Source organism: Ixodes scapularis, unplaced genomic scaffold (genome assembly GCF_016920785.2).
Source record: "Ixodes scapularis isolate PalLabHiFi unplaced genomic scaffold, ASM1692078v2 PGA_scaffold13__105_contigs__length_92229423, whole genome shotgun sequence".
NCBI classification, from domain to species: domain Eukaryota; kingdom Metazoa; phylum Arthropoda; class Arachnida; order Ixodida; family Ixodidae; genus Ixodes; species Ixodes scapularis.
In genome coordinates this window covers 7,082,709-7,103,359 of record NW_024609839.1, presented here as the reverse complement: position 1 = coordinate 7,103,359, position 20,651 = coordinate 7,082,709, and the positions used below count along the sequence as shown (strand labels likewise).

Sequence of the window (20,651 nt, the reverse complement as noted above, 5' to 3'; positions counted from 1 at the left end):
TGCAATCATCCAAAATAACGGTGGAAGAGTGCGACTAGCGGAACGATCGACACAATCCATGCGCCAGGCGCTGAGGGCCGGGAATCTGCCATCCGAGCGGTCACACTCTGTCTGAGCAAAACAAGGTTCGAGCGGCACATTCGTTTCTTACATCTTTCAGCACGATCATGATCGAAACATCACATGCACTATATTTTCAACCATAAGGGTTACTACATCTTAGCTCTTATGCGCTTATTAAAGCATTGTACCTATGATTAAAACTGTTTCTCGCTACCACCACTAGGGAATTCTTTTCGGCTTTTGGTTGGCCAAGAGAGCATGTCAAGCCCTCTTTCTGCGTCTGCTGCACGCACTGGCTCTGCCCAGTCCTCCCATTGACCAAACTCTCGGCTCTGTACCGCTCTAAGCCCCTCCATCTCGTTGACTACACTACACCACGCAGACGCAAGGTAGGAATCGTAGGATGATGGAATATTATGGGATGAAAGCGAGCTTCCCAGTGACTATTTCCAGGAGTTTATCAATTTTAAGGTATCAACGTTTATCTATGCAACACTTGAGAATATTATTTATTTTTATATAAAAAACAAACTCCAATAAACTCTGAATAATCGGCAAAAAATAAACTCCGAAAAACACCGCCCGAATGTGACAAACAAACTACAAAGACGTGGAACTCTACTTTAGAGTTATACTTGTAACGAACAAACACTTTAACCTCGGTGTGCTCACGACCTACTTAATTGGGGCTGGGGAGTTTGATAAATGCTCATTAATAGTAATGTCCACACTTTATTGGATGGGAGTGATGGGTATAACATACATGGCACAAGATGAAACCAGGATAATCGGCCACTCCTAACGGAATGTGTGCAGAGAAAAAAATACATACAAGGTGATTCCAACTAGTTACGATTACCACCGGTTAAATTGTAACTAAATGTTATTAGAGCGCAGCTCTTAGGGGCCCGTTTACGGCTCGAGCGGCGTCGGCGTCAGCGTAACCGCGAGGTCACGTGACCCCCCCCCCCCGAAGTCACGTGACCTCCCTGAGGTCATGTGACCCCCTGAGGTCACGCGACCCCTCTGGGGCCACGTGACCCTCCCAACGTCACGTGACCCCCCCCCCCCCCCCCCCGAGGTCGCGTGACCCCCCGAGGTCACGTGACCCCCCTGACGTCACACGACCCCCCCTGAGGTCACCTGACCTCAAGGAGTCACCTATCCCAGTAAGTTTCCATCCTCCTCCTCAAGAGCTGCGCTCTAATCCGGCATCACAGGGAATTGTAAATGGCTTTCATTTTTCCTTTCCTCATTCTCTCTTCATTCACAAAGCTACAATTCCAAACTGGGCAAAAATTGTCAGAAGTACACCGGTATACACCAAATGCATCAAAATGGATAATTATAAAATATTAAAATTATTTAAAATACCTATGCAAACAAACCCACTAAGGAAACATTCAGATGTGAAGTATATGCTCAGAAATACCACTGAAAAATCATTGAATACAACATAAAATGGCAGCAACAAGAGTGACATATTAATAATGATGAAAAAGGTCAGGTCAAAAATGGTGAAACCACACACATGCAATGACATTATGCTACTGGCAACAGCCTACTATCCCTCAATGTCAAACCGAAACAAGCCTAGGGAACGCAGCAATGAACACAAGCAAAGCCAAAAAAAAGAAAATATTCCATTGATAGTCCCGACTAATAAAATCAGAACCCAGATCCCTAGGGCCATTTGCAAGAAAAACTTGTAAGGCCAACGAGAGTAAGAGCAGCAAAAACATTATTCCAAAACTCACAAAAAAGAAAACCAGCATCGAAGCCGCAGACAACCAAGTCGCCCTTAAAAAACCCTCTCCATTGCGTCATGTAAAAAAACAGCCAGTTGCCCCATTCGAAACTCACCCGACGTAATGGGGCGTTTTACACAGCCTTGCCAAAGACAGACTTCTCTTTCTCAGCACAGATTCAACACCGGGAAGATGGCAACCATTCAAGCAGTCGCACGCACAAAGAAACCGTCGAAAAAGTTCCATTAGCACTCTCAGAACGTCACCAGCAGATTCACTGCTCCAATAACATAATGTCCGTCATAAAATGTTCAACAAAAACACACACAAATGAGACACAACAGCACCAAACACCAGCCTTGACTCACAGCCAACCGAAATGATATTTGCATCCGTTCGTCACTGCAACGTTGTGGAAACAAAAAACACAAAAAACATCTCGCAGCACGGATTACGGCACTTTCGAGCTCCTGATTAGTGAGTTCCACGACTAGCCGCATCCACCAGAGCTGTAGATGTGTCTTTGGGGCATGTTTAAACAAAGCCAAAACTCAATCCTATGCTAGAGAAAAATTACACGCAACAAAACAATTTCGCGCGAGTCAAATTCAGAACAGGAATGAACATCGTTTTCACCACAACTGCCTTAATTATTCAGCATCCAAACAACATTACAGCACAAGCCATAGCCGCAGTCACGGGCAAAGTCGTCTTAAGACAAAGAAAGCATACCTTTTTTTTTTCCATCAATCCCTCAGCAATGTTGATCTGCCAATCAGGAAAGCCCGCTCACGCGGTCAGATCCAAGGATTATTAAACGCATCTCAAAGGTTTTGTGAAAACAAAATCAAAACTGTCGACACATCTAAGTCTAGGGAACAAATCGTAACCTACAAATGCACCTTCAGCAAACGGGCAGGTCCTAGTACATCGCGGTACAATACTGCATAATTCAAAGCCCTACACAATTCAACCTAATAAACACCACCTAGGAACACTGCTAGTTGATCTAAACTTTCCATGGGGGAATTTAGCGGAGCAGATTTTGGATATAAAACAGCATGCCGAGCCATCGGAGTGTACGCTCACGAACGAATGTCTTCCTAATCGCCTTAAAGGGACACTACAACGAAATTTCGGCGCCTATTTTTTTGATCTAATATGTGTTCAAAGGAGGGGTATTACATCGGACACACCAATATCTTGCTAAAAAATGCACGAAAAGGAATTTTAAAACAAATTAAACGATTAGCAAAGAGCACCTGGTGGATGTCGCTAACGCCTCGTTTGTAATGCTCACTTAAGAACCTTGAAGATAACTTTCTCGCCTCCGGCCACCATGAGAAAGGAGGGGAAGGAGGAACTCCCCTGTCCCAGATATTCTCTTTTGTGTGTCTGAGAAGTTGTTAGTGTCTCTCTATAAGATTCCAGAAGATTAACCCGTCACTCAAAATTCGTACAAAAGCAGCCGCTTCGGTGGCTGGAACGACTAGGCCATCCTCTCAACGTCAGCCTCGCTGCAGCTTTGCTTGTCCTAAGGCGAACTATGTCACGATTGCATTGGATGTCACATGCCCTCCCGTGGCTGCATTCAAGCGCTTGCCAGAGTGGGCCGTTTATAACCAAAAATACAGCCACCAGTCTCAAAATACAAACGTGCGATTGTCATTTACGGATATTGTGGATCATATTCAACCCATTTCTGAACCCGACGGGTACATTTAAAATTTCGTTGAAGTATCCCTTTAACAGCAGATTAGTGCTGGAGGCGGGACAATTTAACCTTTCCGCCCAGTTGATAACTACAGTCTGGCTATCCACTTTGGCAAATTTATACTCGGCGCTTACCCTGTGTCAGGCTTTTGCTCACCCACTTTCCTTCTAAGGAACATCCGCCTTCCCATCGAACGGATCGAGTGACAACTTCCACTGCCACTCGATTCAAACGAGCCCGGGAATCTCGTTAAATTATGAACTGCGAGCACAACTGAAAAGTCTTAAAATACCCCGCAAGAGTACTACATTTTCTGGAAGCATGGAGGCTGCAAAACCACCATAGTCACCGACAGAATGAGGATGACATCTCTTTCCGATGCCTGTGCGTGCACGCTCCAAGCTCACAAGACGCGCCATCCGAGCTAGGAGGCCCCAACTGGAGGAGGGACAACCGAAAGACTATCCCTGCCGATCCTGTCAGTGTCCGACCAAGTTTCTGACGACAGACACCAACCCGTTTGCGTGGTCTGGAAAAGAGACTCAAGCTCGACATACAAAATCCTTTTCGGCCCGACTGAAAACCTCTCTCTAACTTCAACCTCTCCATAGGGGGCCTAATCCTAGAGAGGAAGTTTCCACCTTTGCATTTCCCATACAAAAAAGGTACCCCTGTCTGGGGGGAGCTTCTCACGTAAAAAGGGAGAATGGCGGATCCCTCCTTTTTGGTATTACGTCGATGCAACGTACCATCACCCGCAGAACCATGACGCCATCGACAAATGACCTCGAGTGCAATGATGAGTCGGGTGGTGTCCTATTGTAGAACGGAGCTGTCAAAATGCATATTATGGCAGAAAGAGGGCCAAACTCTACACAAAGGGAATGAAAGAGAGAGAGAGCGCATCTTTCTTTCCCGTTATTGTTGCACGAGTCAGTTGAAGAGTTTTGCATAGGCTTTGCGTTCCTGTGCCTTGTAGGCCTGCATCTCCCCCTTCACAGCTGCTATTTCGGACAGTATTGCTGTGGCAAAAAAGAAAGAAAAGTTGGCGATGAGTCACGTGGGCAAAAAGAAAGACAAGGATATCTGTAAAGACCTTGAAAGTCATTTTGTTGTCCCTTTAAACAGAACTTCCACTTCATCTAAACAGAGCAATGATAGCATCCCTTAAACAATCGAATACGGGAAAAACAATCTGTCTGGTTACCTCTACTGCTTTTTAAAATGACATCCAAGATGAGAACGCCCTCATTCACTGCCGCTGCAAGGATAGTGAGTTACAAGTATAGTCGACTCCCGCCTATTCAAAGTCGCTTTATTAGAATTTGCAGTTTATTCTAAGCAGAGGTGCGGTCCTCACAATTACACGTGGAAGTCTATGGGAAAAAACACTAATTCGAAGTTTAACCTCTGGGACCAGTTAAATTGAAGGACTTTTTTACACGTTTCAAGTCCGGCAAATCAAGAGCCTAAAAAAGCCTCGCGATTATGCTGACCTAGCTTAAATCACGCCTGTGCACACTTTATTGCTTTTACCTACTTTGTATGCGGTCGGGAAAAAGAGGGAACGAGCGTGGTGTGCAAACAAGTCGGCAGGCAACCGAGCCGATTAAGCGGCCAAGCCACATCAAGAACAAGCCAAGCCAGCATGGATGTGGGCACACGCATCATGGCATCGTTCCCAGAAAAATTACGAAAGCGAGCGCGGCCATGCGGCGCGTACGGCCAACAAACCTTGGTTTGAGGCCAGTCCTACGGGATATCTTGTATATAGAATATATTGATGTCAACAAATATGCCAAATTCTGTAGTCCACTTCCAGACAGTGACATTAGTAACTGTGCAAATAATTAGGCCCAGGAACGATCACGTAGCTTTCTGTGCGTTTGAGTGCCACTTACTGCTTGTGATGTGCCACCACAGAATACAATTTAGCTTTTTCTTTGCCAAAGAAACTGCTAAAGGCACCCTGAGAAAGGTTTGCAATATACAGGGCATAGTTAATACATCTACATTGGTGGAATACTGCACGTGCCTCCGCTAGAGGGAGCAAGCAAAAAATTGTCCTGGTGAGTATTGAATAAAAAAAAGTGTGGTTTGAGAGTGTCTTTCTTAACCCAAGGTATGTTTAATTCAACGCGTTTTGCTGTCCCCGCGTGAACTTTGAATTATCGAGAGCCGACTGCTTGAGTGTGCTCAGGCAGAAATTTGTCACAGGAGTGCATATTAGCATGGTGAGCTCCTAGGGTAAGGCTATCTGAGTCACTAAAAATATGTCCTATAATATAATGAAAATCTTACCTTTATTGTTTGGCGACAAAGAGAGAGCTTGTTGTAGATTTGCCTGCAGCAAAAAGGAACGAACAAAGAACCCCGAAGTACAGGATTAGGGTTCTTCTTATCTTAAGCCACACAATTCTGAGACACAGACATAAACAACGATGGACATGCACATGTCATTAACATGCTGGTGATATCTTTTAAGTATTAGAAACCATCCCTAACAACTCTCTGCCCCACAGGCAAATCATATCACCTGTCGACATTTAAAAATACGAGGGATGTACAACATTGATTTACAATTACCGTTCTGCTGCAGGTATCGGTCATTTAGAGGTCCGTACATATGTCTGCCCTTTTGTACAGCCTCCCCCTGTAGCCAAATGCCCTTGCAGCACCTGTGTGGCAGCCTCCCCATGGCCTGCTGGAACCACTTTTACAGCGCCAGCTATATTAAGCAGAAAACTAACGGAGCATGCACGCACTTATCGCAGTTTCGCAGTTGGCTTTGGTGCCGGGAGAGGGCGCCACATGCTCTTTCTTGCCTTTGATCACTCGTTCGCTCTGTCTTACCACGAGTGTTAGGATGAAATGCATTCGACATCAAGATTATTCTCTGCATGAATGTAAAGCGACATGTAGAACAGAATGTTACTGAGCGAAAAATTGACACGCTGGTGCGGCCAACCAATCTGTGCAGCGCATCCACGAGAACATGTCTGGTCCTAGTTGTTCTGCCTGTCATCGATTATTGTTTACGCAATTGCGTAAACAATAATCACCAACACTTAAGTGTTGGCGTCTTTGCCAGTGGCTTGTTGCAAGGTTCTCCGAGTCGTCGCATTCGGACCGTGACCAGACTGCCTTCAAGGTGTGTGCTACGGGCCTACGCACTGTTTGTTCTGACAAGATCCCGAAACAGTCAAATTTGGGGGTTTTACGTGCCAAACCTACGACGGGCATCTGGCACGCCCTAGCGGAGGACTGAGGATTAATTTGGACCACCTGGGGATCTTTTGACGTGCAACCGAAAGCTCAGTTACATGGCGCCTCCTCCGCAATAAGCCTCCATCAGATTGTGGGCACCTCGGCCGGGATTCGAACCCGCCACATGGGGATCCGTAGGCCGGCGCTCTCGCCTCGGAGCCACCGCTGACAAGATCCCGAATCTCGCCACGTGCTACGGGCATGCATACCTGCCCATGCCAGAGGGTCTGCCTCAATTAAATCTCGTGGGCAAGTGTTTGATATCCCCTCGGGACTCTAAGCCTTTAGCACAATGATGCGGCAGCTGAAGCATAGGCAATACCTTCGAAATATTTCACCAGCTGACACTGTCCATTTGCATCCCATTTTTGGGGGTGCCTCAGTCCCATGCCTGGACAGCTGCTTTCAGCCGATCAGTGACCATGAGACCCTTGCAGGGTTTTCTCACGCCACTCAACAGGTGATTCCCACTGGGAGCCCGGTCAGGCCATACCCATGCACAACCAAACAGCCATGGCTAATCATACGGTGTGTCAGAAGGATGGCCAAACCCAATCAAGCTTCAGTCAATCATTGCATCACGTGCATACATGTGAGGCCGCGATTGGCCAGCATCTGATCAGGTTCGGTCGTCTTTTTGGCACATAGTAAGACCAGTGAGATGCTTGGTCGAGCATGTATGGGTATGGCCTGACCAAGCTCCCAGTGGTTATCACTAGTTAGGAGCAATGAAAAAAACCCTGAGGACAGCATTGCGTGGTTATTAATGAGGAACTGTTGGGTGCGAGGCACCCCCAAAAAATAGTTCCAGCAGGGAATGGACTCGGGTGGTGCAAGGACATCCAGCTACAAAGGTAGTCTGTTGAGAAGGTGGGTATAGCATTTAAGTGACAAATCAGTGCCTGCAGCAAGAAAATTAAATGTAAATCAATATAGTATGCCCCTAAAGAAATCATGTATATTTATAAAAAGATAAAGCGCAGACTACGTACAGTGTAGACCGCATATAACGTATGTCGCGGGAGTCGCGAAAATCTGCATTATAAGCGGTACCGCGCTATAACCAAAACATCAATTTTTCAGCCCAAAATACATGCTATGAGACAACTTACCTTCATAAAAGAATTTATTTTATGTTAGATGAAAAATAAAGCTTAGTTTGAGGAAAGTCTTTATTTCACCAGACTAGTACAGTTCTGTCTCGTGTGTCACAGATTTTTAAAGAAATTAGCGGCTTTTGCCTGGCGCAGCCTTTTAACGGCGTCGCGGGTTGCGGACGGACGTTGCGAGCGTTCAGGATTGCTAACCCTAATCACTTTTCTCCGGAGATGAAAACGCGTGAAAATTCGCATCCTTCATACGGTACGCGCCAGTAATACCTCGAACTTGAGCACACGCATGAAATGCGCCAAATAAGAAATCCGGGCGATGTTCGAGGACACAAATGCTTATAGAAATCACCACTGTAGTCGAAGTAAACAAACACGACGACACGGGCGTTTCTGCCGTCTTGAGAGCGCCGCCACGACATCGCCGCACGAGTAGGTGGATCTTCCCTTCTAGTACGTGCTGGGTTATCATAGCGACACACAACGAAAATTCACAGTCAAGGATAGCGCTTTTACGCAGAACGATGAGATGAACGCCGTCTACGACGACGATCACAACCGACGCCATGTCTGCGGATAGAAGCAGCCGGCCCGCGACCGGCATGCAACGCGCGCGAACACTTTTCCGACTTCTCCTCGATCTGCAATTGGTCTGTCGGTGCGGTTGTTTGTTTCTTTGTTTCCACGCAGCAGAGGGGCGGAGGGACGCACGCACGTGAACGACACGTGCGTGCGTCCCTACTGAAGAAGCCTCTCTCTTCGCTTCTCCCCACTTCTTTGAGCAACATCCTCGCCCCACGCCGTCAGCGCCGTTATCTAGTGTCGCACAGGGAAGCGTGCTCGCTGCTCCGGTCGTCGGCGCGGTCGGCGGGCTGTGCCAAAAACCGCACTATAACCGATATTTACCTTCGCGCGCCTGCATTTTAAGTGGTATGTAAATACATGGAGTTCTATGGGAGGCGAACCGGTGGTTTAAAAAAACCGCGTTATACCCGGTCCTGCACTATAAGCGGTTACGTTGTAAGTGGTCTATACTGTACAACTTTGGGTTTATCTGTTCCTCCCCTGGTGAAAATCAGTTCACCTGCAGCTAGACTATAAAACTAGTCTTAGCTGGATACTGCTGGAAATGAGACAATCCGGCTGGATCTAGCTAAGACCAGTTCCATAATCTGGCTACAAATGAATGGACAGATCAATGCTAATGGCTAAACAAGGGGTGGCCAAACTGCGGCTTGTGAGCCACATGCAACTCTTCACGGGTCCAAGTGCGGCTCGCGGCTCCGCCGTAAGCGAGACCATCTTCCCCTCCTGTGCTCCAAAACGGAAAGAGTTCTAGAACTTAAAAGCTTACAGTCTTGACAGCTTGGTACTACACTAGGCACATACAGCTGGATTGATTTTTGACACATAGATGCGTCCAGTGACTCCGTTTCCTTTATTGCTCTAGAAATAATTTTGAACCGTATACACATAATGGGCGTTGGGGGCTGGCTAGCGAACCATGCATTAAGTTTTGCTTAGCGGTTGAAGAAACATTCAGCTGCCTGGTGTTACTTGTTGTAGTCAACAATTATACATGTGCCCTTTGGAAAGGACTGTTCCATCCATATAGTTTCTTGTAAAAAGTAGCCCCCACCCCTCTTTTCTTTCTCCTGCAAATCTCTAAACTTTTGTAGCTTTGTCTGTAGCTCTAACTCTTTATTGCAGGCAGTAGCTTGCACCACTTATCCTCAAAGCTAAGGAAACAAACATGACTCCCGCCCCCCCCCTCCCTTCTAAGCCAATTTCCTTCCCCTCTGCATTTTTGTAACTATCCAGGCAGGCTGAAGTTGGGCTAGTTGGTCTATTGATGCAAAAGAAAAGGTCAGCTAGAATGTTAGGGACAGAAACACAGAGAGAAGAAACAGACATGCACACCGCTGACTATCAACTGTGACTTTTTACTTCATCACATAACCAAATTCGTTTCCCTTTTTTTCTACTTATTCTGCGCATGAAAAAATGCCAATAAATTAAATTCAATTATGACCCGTTACACATTCCCCTCTCACCCCAACCACCTAACTTCACCAACACGTGATCCCTCTCATTTACCCTCACAGGGACGTACAACACCGCGAAACCTGTTTCTCTTTTTTGCTGACCAAGATGGAAGGCATGCTCAATCATCCATCGGCGCTTTCCTCAATGGCCACGGCCTCTAGAATCACATGCTCAAAGGCATTTTTGTGTCTTTTAAGGATGGGAATATTGCTAAAACTTGAATTGCACTCACACGTGCGGCAATGGGCTGAAAGATGCCCAGCCGCCGTGCCTTTCATCGACGCTGCGTGCTCTCCGACTTGGTCAACCTTTAATGCAGCGACTTGTTTGCCCGATGCAGCATTTCCCGCAGGACATTGAAAACTGGTACACAACACCAGTGAAAAGACGGTGAGAGTGCAGGCGAGCTGGTGGTAGCTAATCATATGTCGTATTACACCTGAGAATTTTGAGACGTTCTCTGTGTCTGTTCCTTCTACTGAAAGTTCTTCCGATTTCTTCCACCGCAGTCTCAGGTGTAATACGACATGATTACACAACACCAGTTTGGCACGTGGCGTACTATTGCATCCTGTGAGCGGTGTTGCAGGTTGTCTAGACGTGTTTGGCCTGATTTACTCTGCGGCACATAGAGTTTGCTTCGTTTGGTGCCGAGCACACAACCTGGACATTCTGTCGTGCAGCGTTCTTTGCGAGTTCGTGGGTGACACTTTGCATGCAAGGAACTACCGCAATATTCTTTCATGGTGTCTGCTTCTGTTGCTCAGTACTTGGTGATTTTCTTTCCCGTCTTTGGTTTCACACATGGCTCCTAGGAGGACAATTGGATACCAAGAGTCGCATAGCCAAGTGATCTGTTATTGAAAACTTGCGTCAGCTTGATGGTGGCATGACTTGCTTGGTGCGGATACGAAAGCCTTGTTGACCACACTTCTTTTGACATTTGTTTTCGAGTGGCCAGATGTAAATAGAAGAAAACCTTTGCTCGAGCAGGGTTCATACCTCCAGCACACGTGTCCATCTATAAACTCAAGTGCAAGCTGTAGGAATTTAATGGACTTGTCAACGGGTAGTTTGTGAGTGAAGATCAAGTCAGGGCAACATTCTTGGAAGCTTCCCATGACCATGCTTCTGCATTTCTTCATTCTCAATGTCTATGCTGCATGGGATCAAGAAGTCATCCACATAGCTAAAGATGGCTTGGATTCTGGAATCGTTCAGGGTAGATTGGATATATCCCTTCCACACGCTGCCAAGAACAGGTCGCATACATGTGGCGCTACCCAAGAACCAATGCAGATCCCACTTTTTTGGACGCAGTATTGACCTTTACATGAAATCACCGTCGCCTTTAAATACCGTATTTACTCGCATATTGAACACACTTTTTTCCCGTAAAGTTGCCACATATTTAGGGGGTCTGCTCATTACACGGGGTAAAGTTTTGCACTTGCACACTTTGTGCAAATGTGTATTAGGGGCCAATATGACATGGCAAGGTACTGTGGCACGTCTTCACTAATAAAGGCGCACCCACAGCTGGTCAGGAGCACGCCACAGTAATTATGCTTTATTAATTGCCTTCCATCATGATCAGTAAAATAAAGAATGAAAGAAAGAAAAAGAAAGTTTTTGCGATGTGGCACAATTTTGTGAAAGGAAATAAGAGGGATCGGGTGTTGGTGGAGTTGGGTGGGTTGGGGTAAGAAGGAAATGTGTAATGTGGTCATGATTAAATTTATTTATTGGCATTATTTCATGTGCAGAATAAGGAGAAAGAAAAGGTAAACAAATTCGGAGTTCATACAGCCTTCCGAACAGCTCGAAATACCAGACATTATGGATTACGCATCTCGCCTTCGTACAACAATGCAACAACTCAGACCTTCGGTAGACCGCAAGCAAGCCACCGCTAAAGTGTTTATAAGCCCAGACCTCCATACCTCTTCGCACGTCCTCGTACGACATGACGCGGTGCGAAAACCGTTACAACCACCTTATGACGGCCCCTTCAAGGTACTCCGACGACATCCTAGGTACTTCACACTGCAAATTAACAATCGAGAAGAAAATGTCTCATTGGTTCGTCTCAAACCCGCCTATCTCGATACCAGCGCGGCCAAAAAACAGTGCGCACCACAACCAGTCATCACGTCAACGACCAGGCCAAAAACCGTCCGATTTTCAAACGCTCCCGCCGCCCAACCCGCACACTATCTCGAAGCTTGTCCGGACTACGCTTCTCTTCTAGGGGGGGAGCTAATGTAGAGACCCATTTGCACGGTGCGCATAGAAGACAAGAAGGACAAGCGCGTGCCACGGGACCAGAACGAGCTCGAGAGACGGAACGACCGGCGTGACATTATAAGCTCTCTGTGATCGCAGCTACCGTTCATGGACTCCGCACATCTAATGTAAATATTGTAGATAGAGTATTAAAGAGTCAAGTACCGCGTACCTACAAGGTGATAAAGAAGAAGTATAAAGTCACAGATGATAGTCAGCGGTGTGCATGCCTGTTTCTTCTTTCAGTATTTCTGTCTCTAGCATTCTGGCTGACCTTTTTTGTATCCAGGCAATGTGGGATATCGCCAGGACGACCTTTGGGGGATGGACTTGTGACAAAGCTGGGTTTTGTGTGAATATTTAAGTCTCCATCAAAGTTGAGTGTTGTGCACGAGAATGGGGCCACTGCAGAAGAGAAGAAAAAACAGAAGACGAAGAGATAGCAAAAAGGCCAGTTGGGAAGAGCGGTAGAAGGCAAACTTCAGGAAATCAGGACAGACTCCGTCTCCAACTCTGGAGCTTCGAGGGATTCCTATCGACATGGATCCCTATTGTTCCCAACGACAGGCAGAGACAGAAAGACTGCCAGCCGTGAGTGGTAAAGACGAGAACTAATTGAGTCACCTACTTTGAACTCCCAATCCACGGACTATGACAGTCACTCCCATTGCTTCGTGTAAATAGCTTTTCCTCTTTATGAAAGTTTACCCTTTTTCTTAATTTATACTGATTCTTAAAGTAAAACTAGTTCATTTCACAACGTCTCCGTATTTGAAATGACCCTCCACAACATAGAAATATGCAGCTGTTGCGACGGCTCGAGGCGTCACAGACTGATTTTCACCCGGGGTCACCAAAATTATATCGGTACCTTTTCAGTCAGCGCTTCATCAAACTAGTGTTCTCTATATACTGTAAACGGCAGAAGTTTTGCAAGGACCTCATTTTTGCGAATTTCACGAGTCGCCTACAATTCGCGAAAGATAGGTCCCGCAAACAATTCTGGTCAAATGTAAACACATTGAAATCTATATTGAGATCCCACTGCGTCACGAAAATTAGAACCCGCGAATTATTCCAAAAGTTCAGCTTTGGCCTAAATCACGAAATACTGAGTCCACGAAAAATAAGTCGTTTACAGTATAAGTTGTTCGAGCCTATTGTGATTTAGTCAATAAAGTGAACCGAGATTAAGGAGACAGAAAAAGCTTGGATGGGTTACCATGCTCTTCTCATAGTCTCGCATCCCATGAAATGCTTGACCCCTGCGGAAGAGGGCTTTGGGATGCTTTGGTTCCAAGTCTAATGCCTGTAACGAAAAGTAAAAGACAACAGGTTCTTGGACATCTTTCTGAGGAAGAACCCTTCTTGTTTGTCATGTGGTCACAACTGATTGGTTTCATGGTCACCACTAAAAGTAAAAATGAAATAGAAGTTGATAGCACACACGGCTTGCATGAACTGGAATCGCTTAGGCTATCAAAAGCTACAGGTCTCCACCATCGAAGAAAAGGCAGTCTTAACACAGAATGTATTGTGCGCCGCTTCGTGGTGATGTTGCACAGACAAACTCTGTATGCACCTTAATGGAGCAAACATTGGCGCGTGTCTCTAAGAGAAAGCCCTGTCAAAGCGACTGCTCCAACAGGAATGCAAAGCATGCATCGCCCCAGCTTTGACACCACTGCTTCGCGTCTCCCCGTTTCCTCCAAGTTGCTTGTTCTCTTTCCTCTCCGCACCTCCAGACGTGCTCTCGCTCAACACCTCCTACAGAAGAAGGCCGTAGTGCCCAGTTGTGGAACTCCCGCGGAAGGGGGTACCCCCCTCACTCACTTCAGTCCGCCTCCCATCGTTTGAAGCGCCATCTAGATTTTCGTTTCATAACTGTGCGTTCCATTAAGTATGGTGGATTGCCATCTAGACACCGTGCTTCAAAACGTATTCATTCCATAGAATACACTGCAGTTAGCATAGCAGCCGTCCGGAGCGTCAAACGACGGCAGGTGAGCCGTGGTGAGTGAGGGGGGTTACTGCTCGTGCAAGCAGCGTCTATGAGCAGTTCTGCAACTGAGCTAATCTAATAACTTTGGTGTTTGCCCTCTTGCTCTATAAAAACAAAATGCTAGTACGCTGGCAAGGTGATGCAATTTATTTCTTGTTATCACGTCAGGTAAGGGAACAAAGAAGTCTTATAAACAAATCAAAGCTAAAAGTGTCACCGGTGAAACTGCAAGTTTACAAAAGGCACAGAGCACAAAGTCTCTTCTCTACGAAATCTCTCGACCCCGTCTTGCGTTGTCCAACTTTTTTGAGGTGGACTATCTGGCCCCCACACTCAAACGAGTTTGAGATCCTTGTGTGCAGATTTCTAAATTTGACAGCAACTTTGGGTGCAAAAAGAGCAAAAAAGAAATGCAACATTTTTTGGTTTTTTTGCATGCGCATTTGATTGAGGCGACGTCAAGGCTTACAAAAAGGTTATTATTGAAACGCAAGCAATTCGTATGTTCAATTTCAGGGATACACCTCATGACCAGGATTTACAGGACGGCTGTTTAACTTAGGTGTTTTCTCCGAATCAGAAGATCCTTCGAAAAAGATCTCCCAATATTTGCTCGAATTTCTGCATTTTTTCTGACAAAATAAAAATGTAACAAAGCAGAGTAGATCCGTTAAGAAGATAAGTACAAAACTAGCTTTACCTGAACATTTGTAATCAATCCCTGACAACACCCAAACATTTCGTGAATACGCACAGGCCTGCAGGGCGGACACATATCCTGCCAGTGCCTGTGCCAGATGCGCGTGGCAGTACAATGTGCAGAATCAACCGCAGCACCACCGCGATGTGACGTCACAATGGTGCTGTGGCATGCGTCGCTCAGTGTTGCTTTACTAAAAGCTACCCACTTGCCACCTGCTAAAGAGCAGCTGGTCGCATCTTTAAAATTGGTATGAGTGGAGTAGGCGACTTTGCCTCGACGCAATATTTCGGCTGCGATCACAATTTGGGTTACCGGTCATTTATTCCGGTTTCGTTTTCGACCAAAGTCGCGCTTTAACTTTCTGCATAGACATAATGTTGTTTTAAATATGGCTCTTATGCATACTTGTAATGTCAAAATAGCCAAACATTTTAATTTATAAATAGTAATGGACAAGTAACGTGGATTACTTTTTCTCAGTAACAGTAACGAGTTACTCCATCCATGTTGGAGGCATTCGTCGCTGTTATGATACGTTTTGTTTGCTTTGGGTTCATGTTTGCGCTGTAGTTTGTCCCCTCACTCAAGGTCTAAAATTGTCAGATGAGTCATAATTAATTGGAACTCGTAATTAATTGTTCCAGACGTAAAAGTCTGCAACGAAATGGAGCTACGGCCAGCAGTATTGATTTGTTTAGAATCCTGGCAACCATTAGGAACCACGACTAGCTGACACTGGAGCAATCAATTCGCCAATATCATGAAGGGCTCCAAAGGATACACCGGCACAATCTCGAGAGAAAAACTTCGTACCAACTAAGGGTTTGTGGACTGCACTTAGTGTCAAAGCAGACAAAATTACTTGCATGACAGCTCCAGTCTTCATCCGTGTAGCGAGTCAAAAAGTTGGAGGACCCGCTACAGTTCTGAGAAGTTTTGCGCAGTCTCCCCCAATTATTTTACATATAGGTAGAGGCACTCATTTTCTTGTCAGTCGCCGCAAACGGTTAGCAGACGACACATTTTGTGCCGTCCGACAGAACGCTTGTGAGGTGTTCAAGAGCCAAGCGACCGCACTCCACGCGCGCATTCAAGTGCCATCCGAGGTACGTTAAACGAGAGTCACGCTTATTCTGACCCATGTTTCGTCGACTGATCGCCACCAATTTGTTTTACCATCAAACGCGAGCGGGGCAAACGCCAGAAGAGTGAGCGGCCTCTACGGCTCTACCGCTGCCGCAATAAGGCGCCGGATGCCTCAAACATAGTGCGAAGGCACAGATGGAAGACGACAATGTTGGTTTCGATTTCGAGGCTAAATGGATGTGACGTCAAGTGCTAGAAGCCCATTTGTTTATGACCTCCATGGTACTGTACTTTGTTTCAGCTTAAGTCCGGATGCAGCCGACGCTACGAGCTAATGGGACCAATCAAACAGCGTCAAAAGTACAACTTACTAGGCGAACATCTTGGCAACAAACAGCGGCAAAGAAACTTGGACAAGAGTAAACGAACAAACACGACAGGACGGCGTGTTCAGTGCCGTCCTGTCGTGTTTGTTCCTTTGCTCTTGTCCAAGTTTCTTTGCCACTGTTTCTTCCCAAGATGTTCACCCCAAACCAACAAGCCTAACACGTCACATTGTTGAACTTACTAGGCCTTCTCTGTACGTGATTGGTCCAGCGGTGATAAAACACATAGAAAAACATAACGAACAGCATAAAGGTGCACTTTTGACACTGTCCGATTGGTCCCATAACCACGCAGCGTCGGGTGCATCTGGCTATAGCTGAAACAAAGTATAGTTCTGTTCAGATATTCGGAGACCTCTCTTGTGGTTTAGAGTTTCACTCTGGACCACCTGAGCTCCTCACGGATTTGGAGTTTTCCAGATTGTCCTCACAGATGTTTCGATACGTTAAAATTTACGGGGCCCGCCAATAGACTTCTTCCGAAATTCAAAGCACCCTATCGCGGCGAAATGCCACGCAGTGCATTCTGGGAACTAGTTGGCCACCCAGTTCCGGTTTCGATTCAGGAGCTTCAATTCATGCCATGACGTCGTGACCGAATGCGCTGCTTGCGTTTTTGATTGTCCGACTTCCCACGAATGCATTCTCGAGCGATATAGAAGGAACTCTGGGGCAGTTTTTTTGGTTTCCGACATGCCGGATATTGTGCCTGCGTATGCAAACGTATTTAGACGTGACTTAGTCACCTCAGCTCACGACTGTATCTTTGAGCTGACTTTCAATAATCCTGTCTAGTACCAGTGAACCACAATTGAAATTTGGTCACTTTGAGCCCTACACCTATTTTGTTTGCCAAACGTCCGCTTCTTGTTACTTTATTCAGCAAAAAAACAAGCCCATCCTCACAGGATACTCACAGTTGAGCCCAACATTGGTGCATGAGCTTTTAAGGAAACGCAATAAATTCTCACTCACTACTGCTCAAAAGTTACTATAAAGTCCTCCTTGTGTCATCATATATCTCCCACTAAAGTTTTATGCCGATTGGAGATTAAGTTTTTGCAAACGCCGAGATCAGCGAGCTACGACGGAGTCCCTAACAAGCGTCCCCTGCTCCTCGCGAAGCCTTTTTGGGCGAGTCTTTACCGACGCCCAAGATCTGTGCCTGAACGGTGGTTCTGAAATTATCTCGGCATACTCAGTCAGGAAGAAAGCAAACATATAACAAATCTTATGGCCATTAGCAAACACCAAATGCTCTTGAAATTCTTTAGTTCATTTGGCACACTGCATAGGCGCTCACGGCGTATACATGCTGTCCGCCGAACCGTGTGACATTCTTCACGCAAGTGCTCGACTGTTGCTTTCTTTAAAACGGTTTATATGTGTCAATGAGCCTATATGATTGCAGGATAATTTCATGCAACATTGAATTAGTCGAATCCAAGTGTGTAGGGACTTCACTTCGTGCGGTGCTGCTGGTCAGCACAGCTATAAAGGGATAAGAAGTGTTTGACTTTAGCTTTTCAATGGCGTCTCCCAGTTTTACCTGAGTAATTGGACGTATTAAGAAAAACAGTAAATTAAAAAAAGGTAATTTTGTCAATGGACACAGAAAACAAGTAACAACCTTGCTGACCAGCAACACTAATGTAAGGCTGTGAGCTCAGTGTACGCAAACTTATAGGTTGTTACAGTGCGTTGACTTGTACACAAGCAAGATCCCCGAGCTTCACAGCGTCGAGATTCCCAGCACTGGCTCGTCCACATACCTCGAAACGCTAACAGAAAGGCTCAAGTCCAAAAATACAAGCATGTGTTAAGACAAGCTATACGTCTCGGGCATGTGCTAAAGCTTCGAGGTCTGGCCATTTAGGCTAGTTTAGAAACCCAAAACGATGCACTCGGGACCAGGAAATGTGAGATAATGGCTGTTTATAATCCACGCTCTGTGTATGATCTCTTCTCGACGTGTCGATTGAAATCGAAACCATGCCGCTCTCCTCCCTGGTCAACTAGTTCCCAGAGTGCAACGCGCACAGTGTTGCTTGCAGGGATTTATGGAAGCAGTCTATTACGTAGTTTGGGGATTTTGAGTATTAATTTAATCCCGGTCGGGGTCGTCGGGTTCACTTGATCCCGAGCCGATTCTCATGTTGGTTTTATTTGGTTAGAGAAAGAAAGACAGAAAAAAGGGGGGGGGGGGGGGGGGGGGGCTCGTTCGAGGTGTCTCGAAAGGTCATTATTATATCAGGTTTTGCAACCCTGCCTGCTTGTGAGGTAGGGCTATGTCACGTGCCTGTGACGATTATTACGTGTGGAAGAAGAAAAGAAGCGGAAGGGAACAAGCGCATTCCAGAGAACGGCGAGCGCGAGAGGAGAAGCAGCGGTGAAAGCCAGGGTCGGGCCGCGACGCACGGTGACGACCAGAGCTCGGAGGGAGGACCAGCCGCTACAGTCGGCGACTCCTGCTACGAGCAGCTCCAGGGGGAGTACGAGACACCGGCTTCTGCCTCATCACATCAAGCGGCGACGCTCCGCAAGGCACCGAGGGGAAAGACATGAACTTAAGGCAAGAACGGTAGCGGGAACGGGCTATGAGTGTGTTGACGTCACTTTAACTACCTTCAGTGTTTTGCTTTTCTTATTGCTAATTCTTTTCCTATTGTATCGCTTCTGACGCATTCCTCTCTACATTCTTGTAAATATATCATTTCTTTTTTTGATCCTCTCATGGATGCGGTTTCTCTCTTTTCCCGATTGACGATGACAGGCTACAAAACTATTGGTTCTGGCAAGATAGTTACAGCGTGAGTGGCCGTCCGACCAGCACTCCGCTCGTCTGCCCGTTGCTCTCGTCGCAAGTCTGCTCTCTTTTTCATTTGGATTCCTAGTTTTGCATTTCGGCGTGCCTTGCCTTCAGCCGTGTGCTGTTGCCTTTGGGCATGCTGCACCCTGTGGGCACATGTTTGACTGTGAGCGGTGTGTTGTTCCCGTTCCGGCAGTGTGGTGTTGTGTCGGCCTGCCAAGCAACGAGACGACGACAGTCTTCTGGACCCAACGTCAACCCTGCGTCAGTGAGCCTGTGAAGCATCAGTGAGCCTGTGAATGTTATCCTGAACTTTGGGTCCAAGAGTTGAGACTTTTATTTGTTGGAATTCCATTTCTATTTGTGCCGGCAAATGTTTCTTTCCGGCTCCATTTGTGCCACGAGCTGTGCATTGTTTCATAGTGTTTTTTGTATGTTTCTTCGTGGCCATGTTGCCCGAAGGTTTGTCAGTATGCTTTGTGGTGAACGCTTGTTAGCACTTTGTTGGTAGCTTTTTGCTGTGTCACTCGTGCAACTTTTTATCGCTTATTTTCTGTTTTTTTTTATTGTTTTGAGTTGGGCTGGTTGGTTAGCCTTCTGTTGCCTCTCTTTTGACTTTACACCAGGCGTGGACCCATTGCTTGTCATCGGTCTAAATCTAGCATTTCGCTTTTCTTTTTAAGTAATTTATTAATTTTTTAATGCAAAAGCATTAAATATCTCATGGAGCAAACCAACGTCATCAGTTTGAAGCGTGAAAACGGCACCTTAAATCCTTTCTCCAAGTGTAGCCAGCTCCCAGCTATGCAATTATGTGAAATGACTAGACACGGTACCTAGTTTCCCCGATCCCAAAAGAAGTAAAGCTGATGAATTTTCGACTTCAATCCCATTGGCTGGCGCACATCGACGAGGCTGCCATTGGCTGCTGCGCGTCCGTTTCATTGATCGCTCACCCGATGGCGCTGCGTGTCCGCGAGGCAGCGGCTCCATCGTTCCACGCCCAAGGTCAGCGCGCCGTTCACCGCAGACGAAAGAAGGGAGCGAAGAGCGGCGTGCGTGCTTTCGCATTCACAACTCATAAGAAGTGCATAGGTGTACCTCGAGCCTTTCTCTAAAATTAATTTTCCCCCCCTAGAGTTCTACATATCTGCAGATTGCTCGTGGATCATCCACGGATATCCGATGTCAGCTTGGCGGATGCAGATAAAAATGAATCAGGTTTGGTGGATTGCAGATCGGATAAGGATGACAGGGGTTGCGGATGCGGATATTCGTGGGTATGTTTCTATCGAGGCAGCCCATAAACGTGCGCGACTGCAGAGTGTAGAGTGAATAGGTGAGTGATAGTAGAAGGAAGTGCATCATCAAATATTTTGCGGGAGCAAAACGTTTGATGATGCACTTCCTTCTACTATCACTCACTTATAGG

At 46.3% G+C, this 20,651-nt stretch overlaps 1 protein-coding gene across 1 annotated transcript in view; it reads right to left on the bottom strand.

Moving 5' to 3' along the window:
• Nucleotides 1-779: 779 nt before the first annotated feature.
• The window catches only part of LOC8042060 (peptidyl-prolyl cis-trans isomerase 7), a 58,064-nt gene continuing 38,192 nt past the window's right edge, over nt 780-20,651 (bottom strand). The window contains exons 9-11 of the mRNA XM_029984871.4: nt 13,456-13,542; nt 5,827-5,869; nt 780-4,547 (exon numbers count right to left, since the gene is read on the bottom strand). Coding sequence (XP_029840731.2) covers nt 4,459-4,547; nt 5,827-5,869; nt 13,456-13,542 — 219 coding nt within the window. The 3' untranslated portion in view covers nt 780-4,458. The remainder of the gene's footprint in view (nt 4,548-5,826; nt 5,870-13,455; nt 13,543-20,651) is intronic.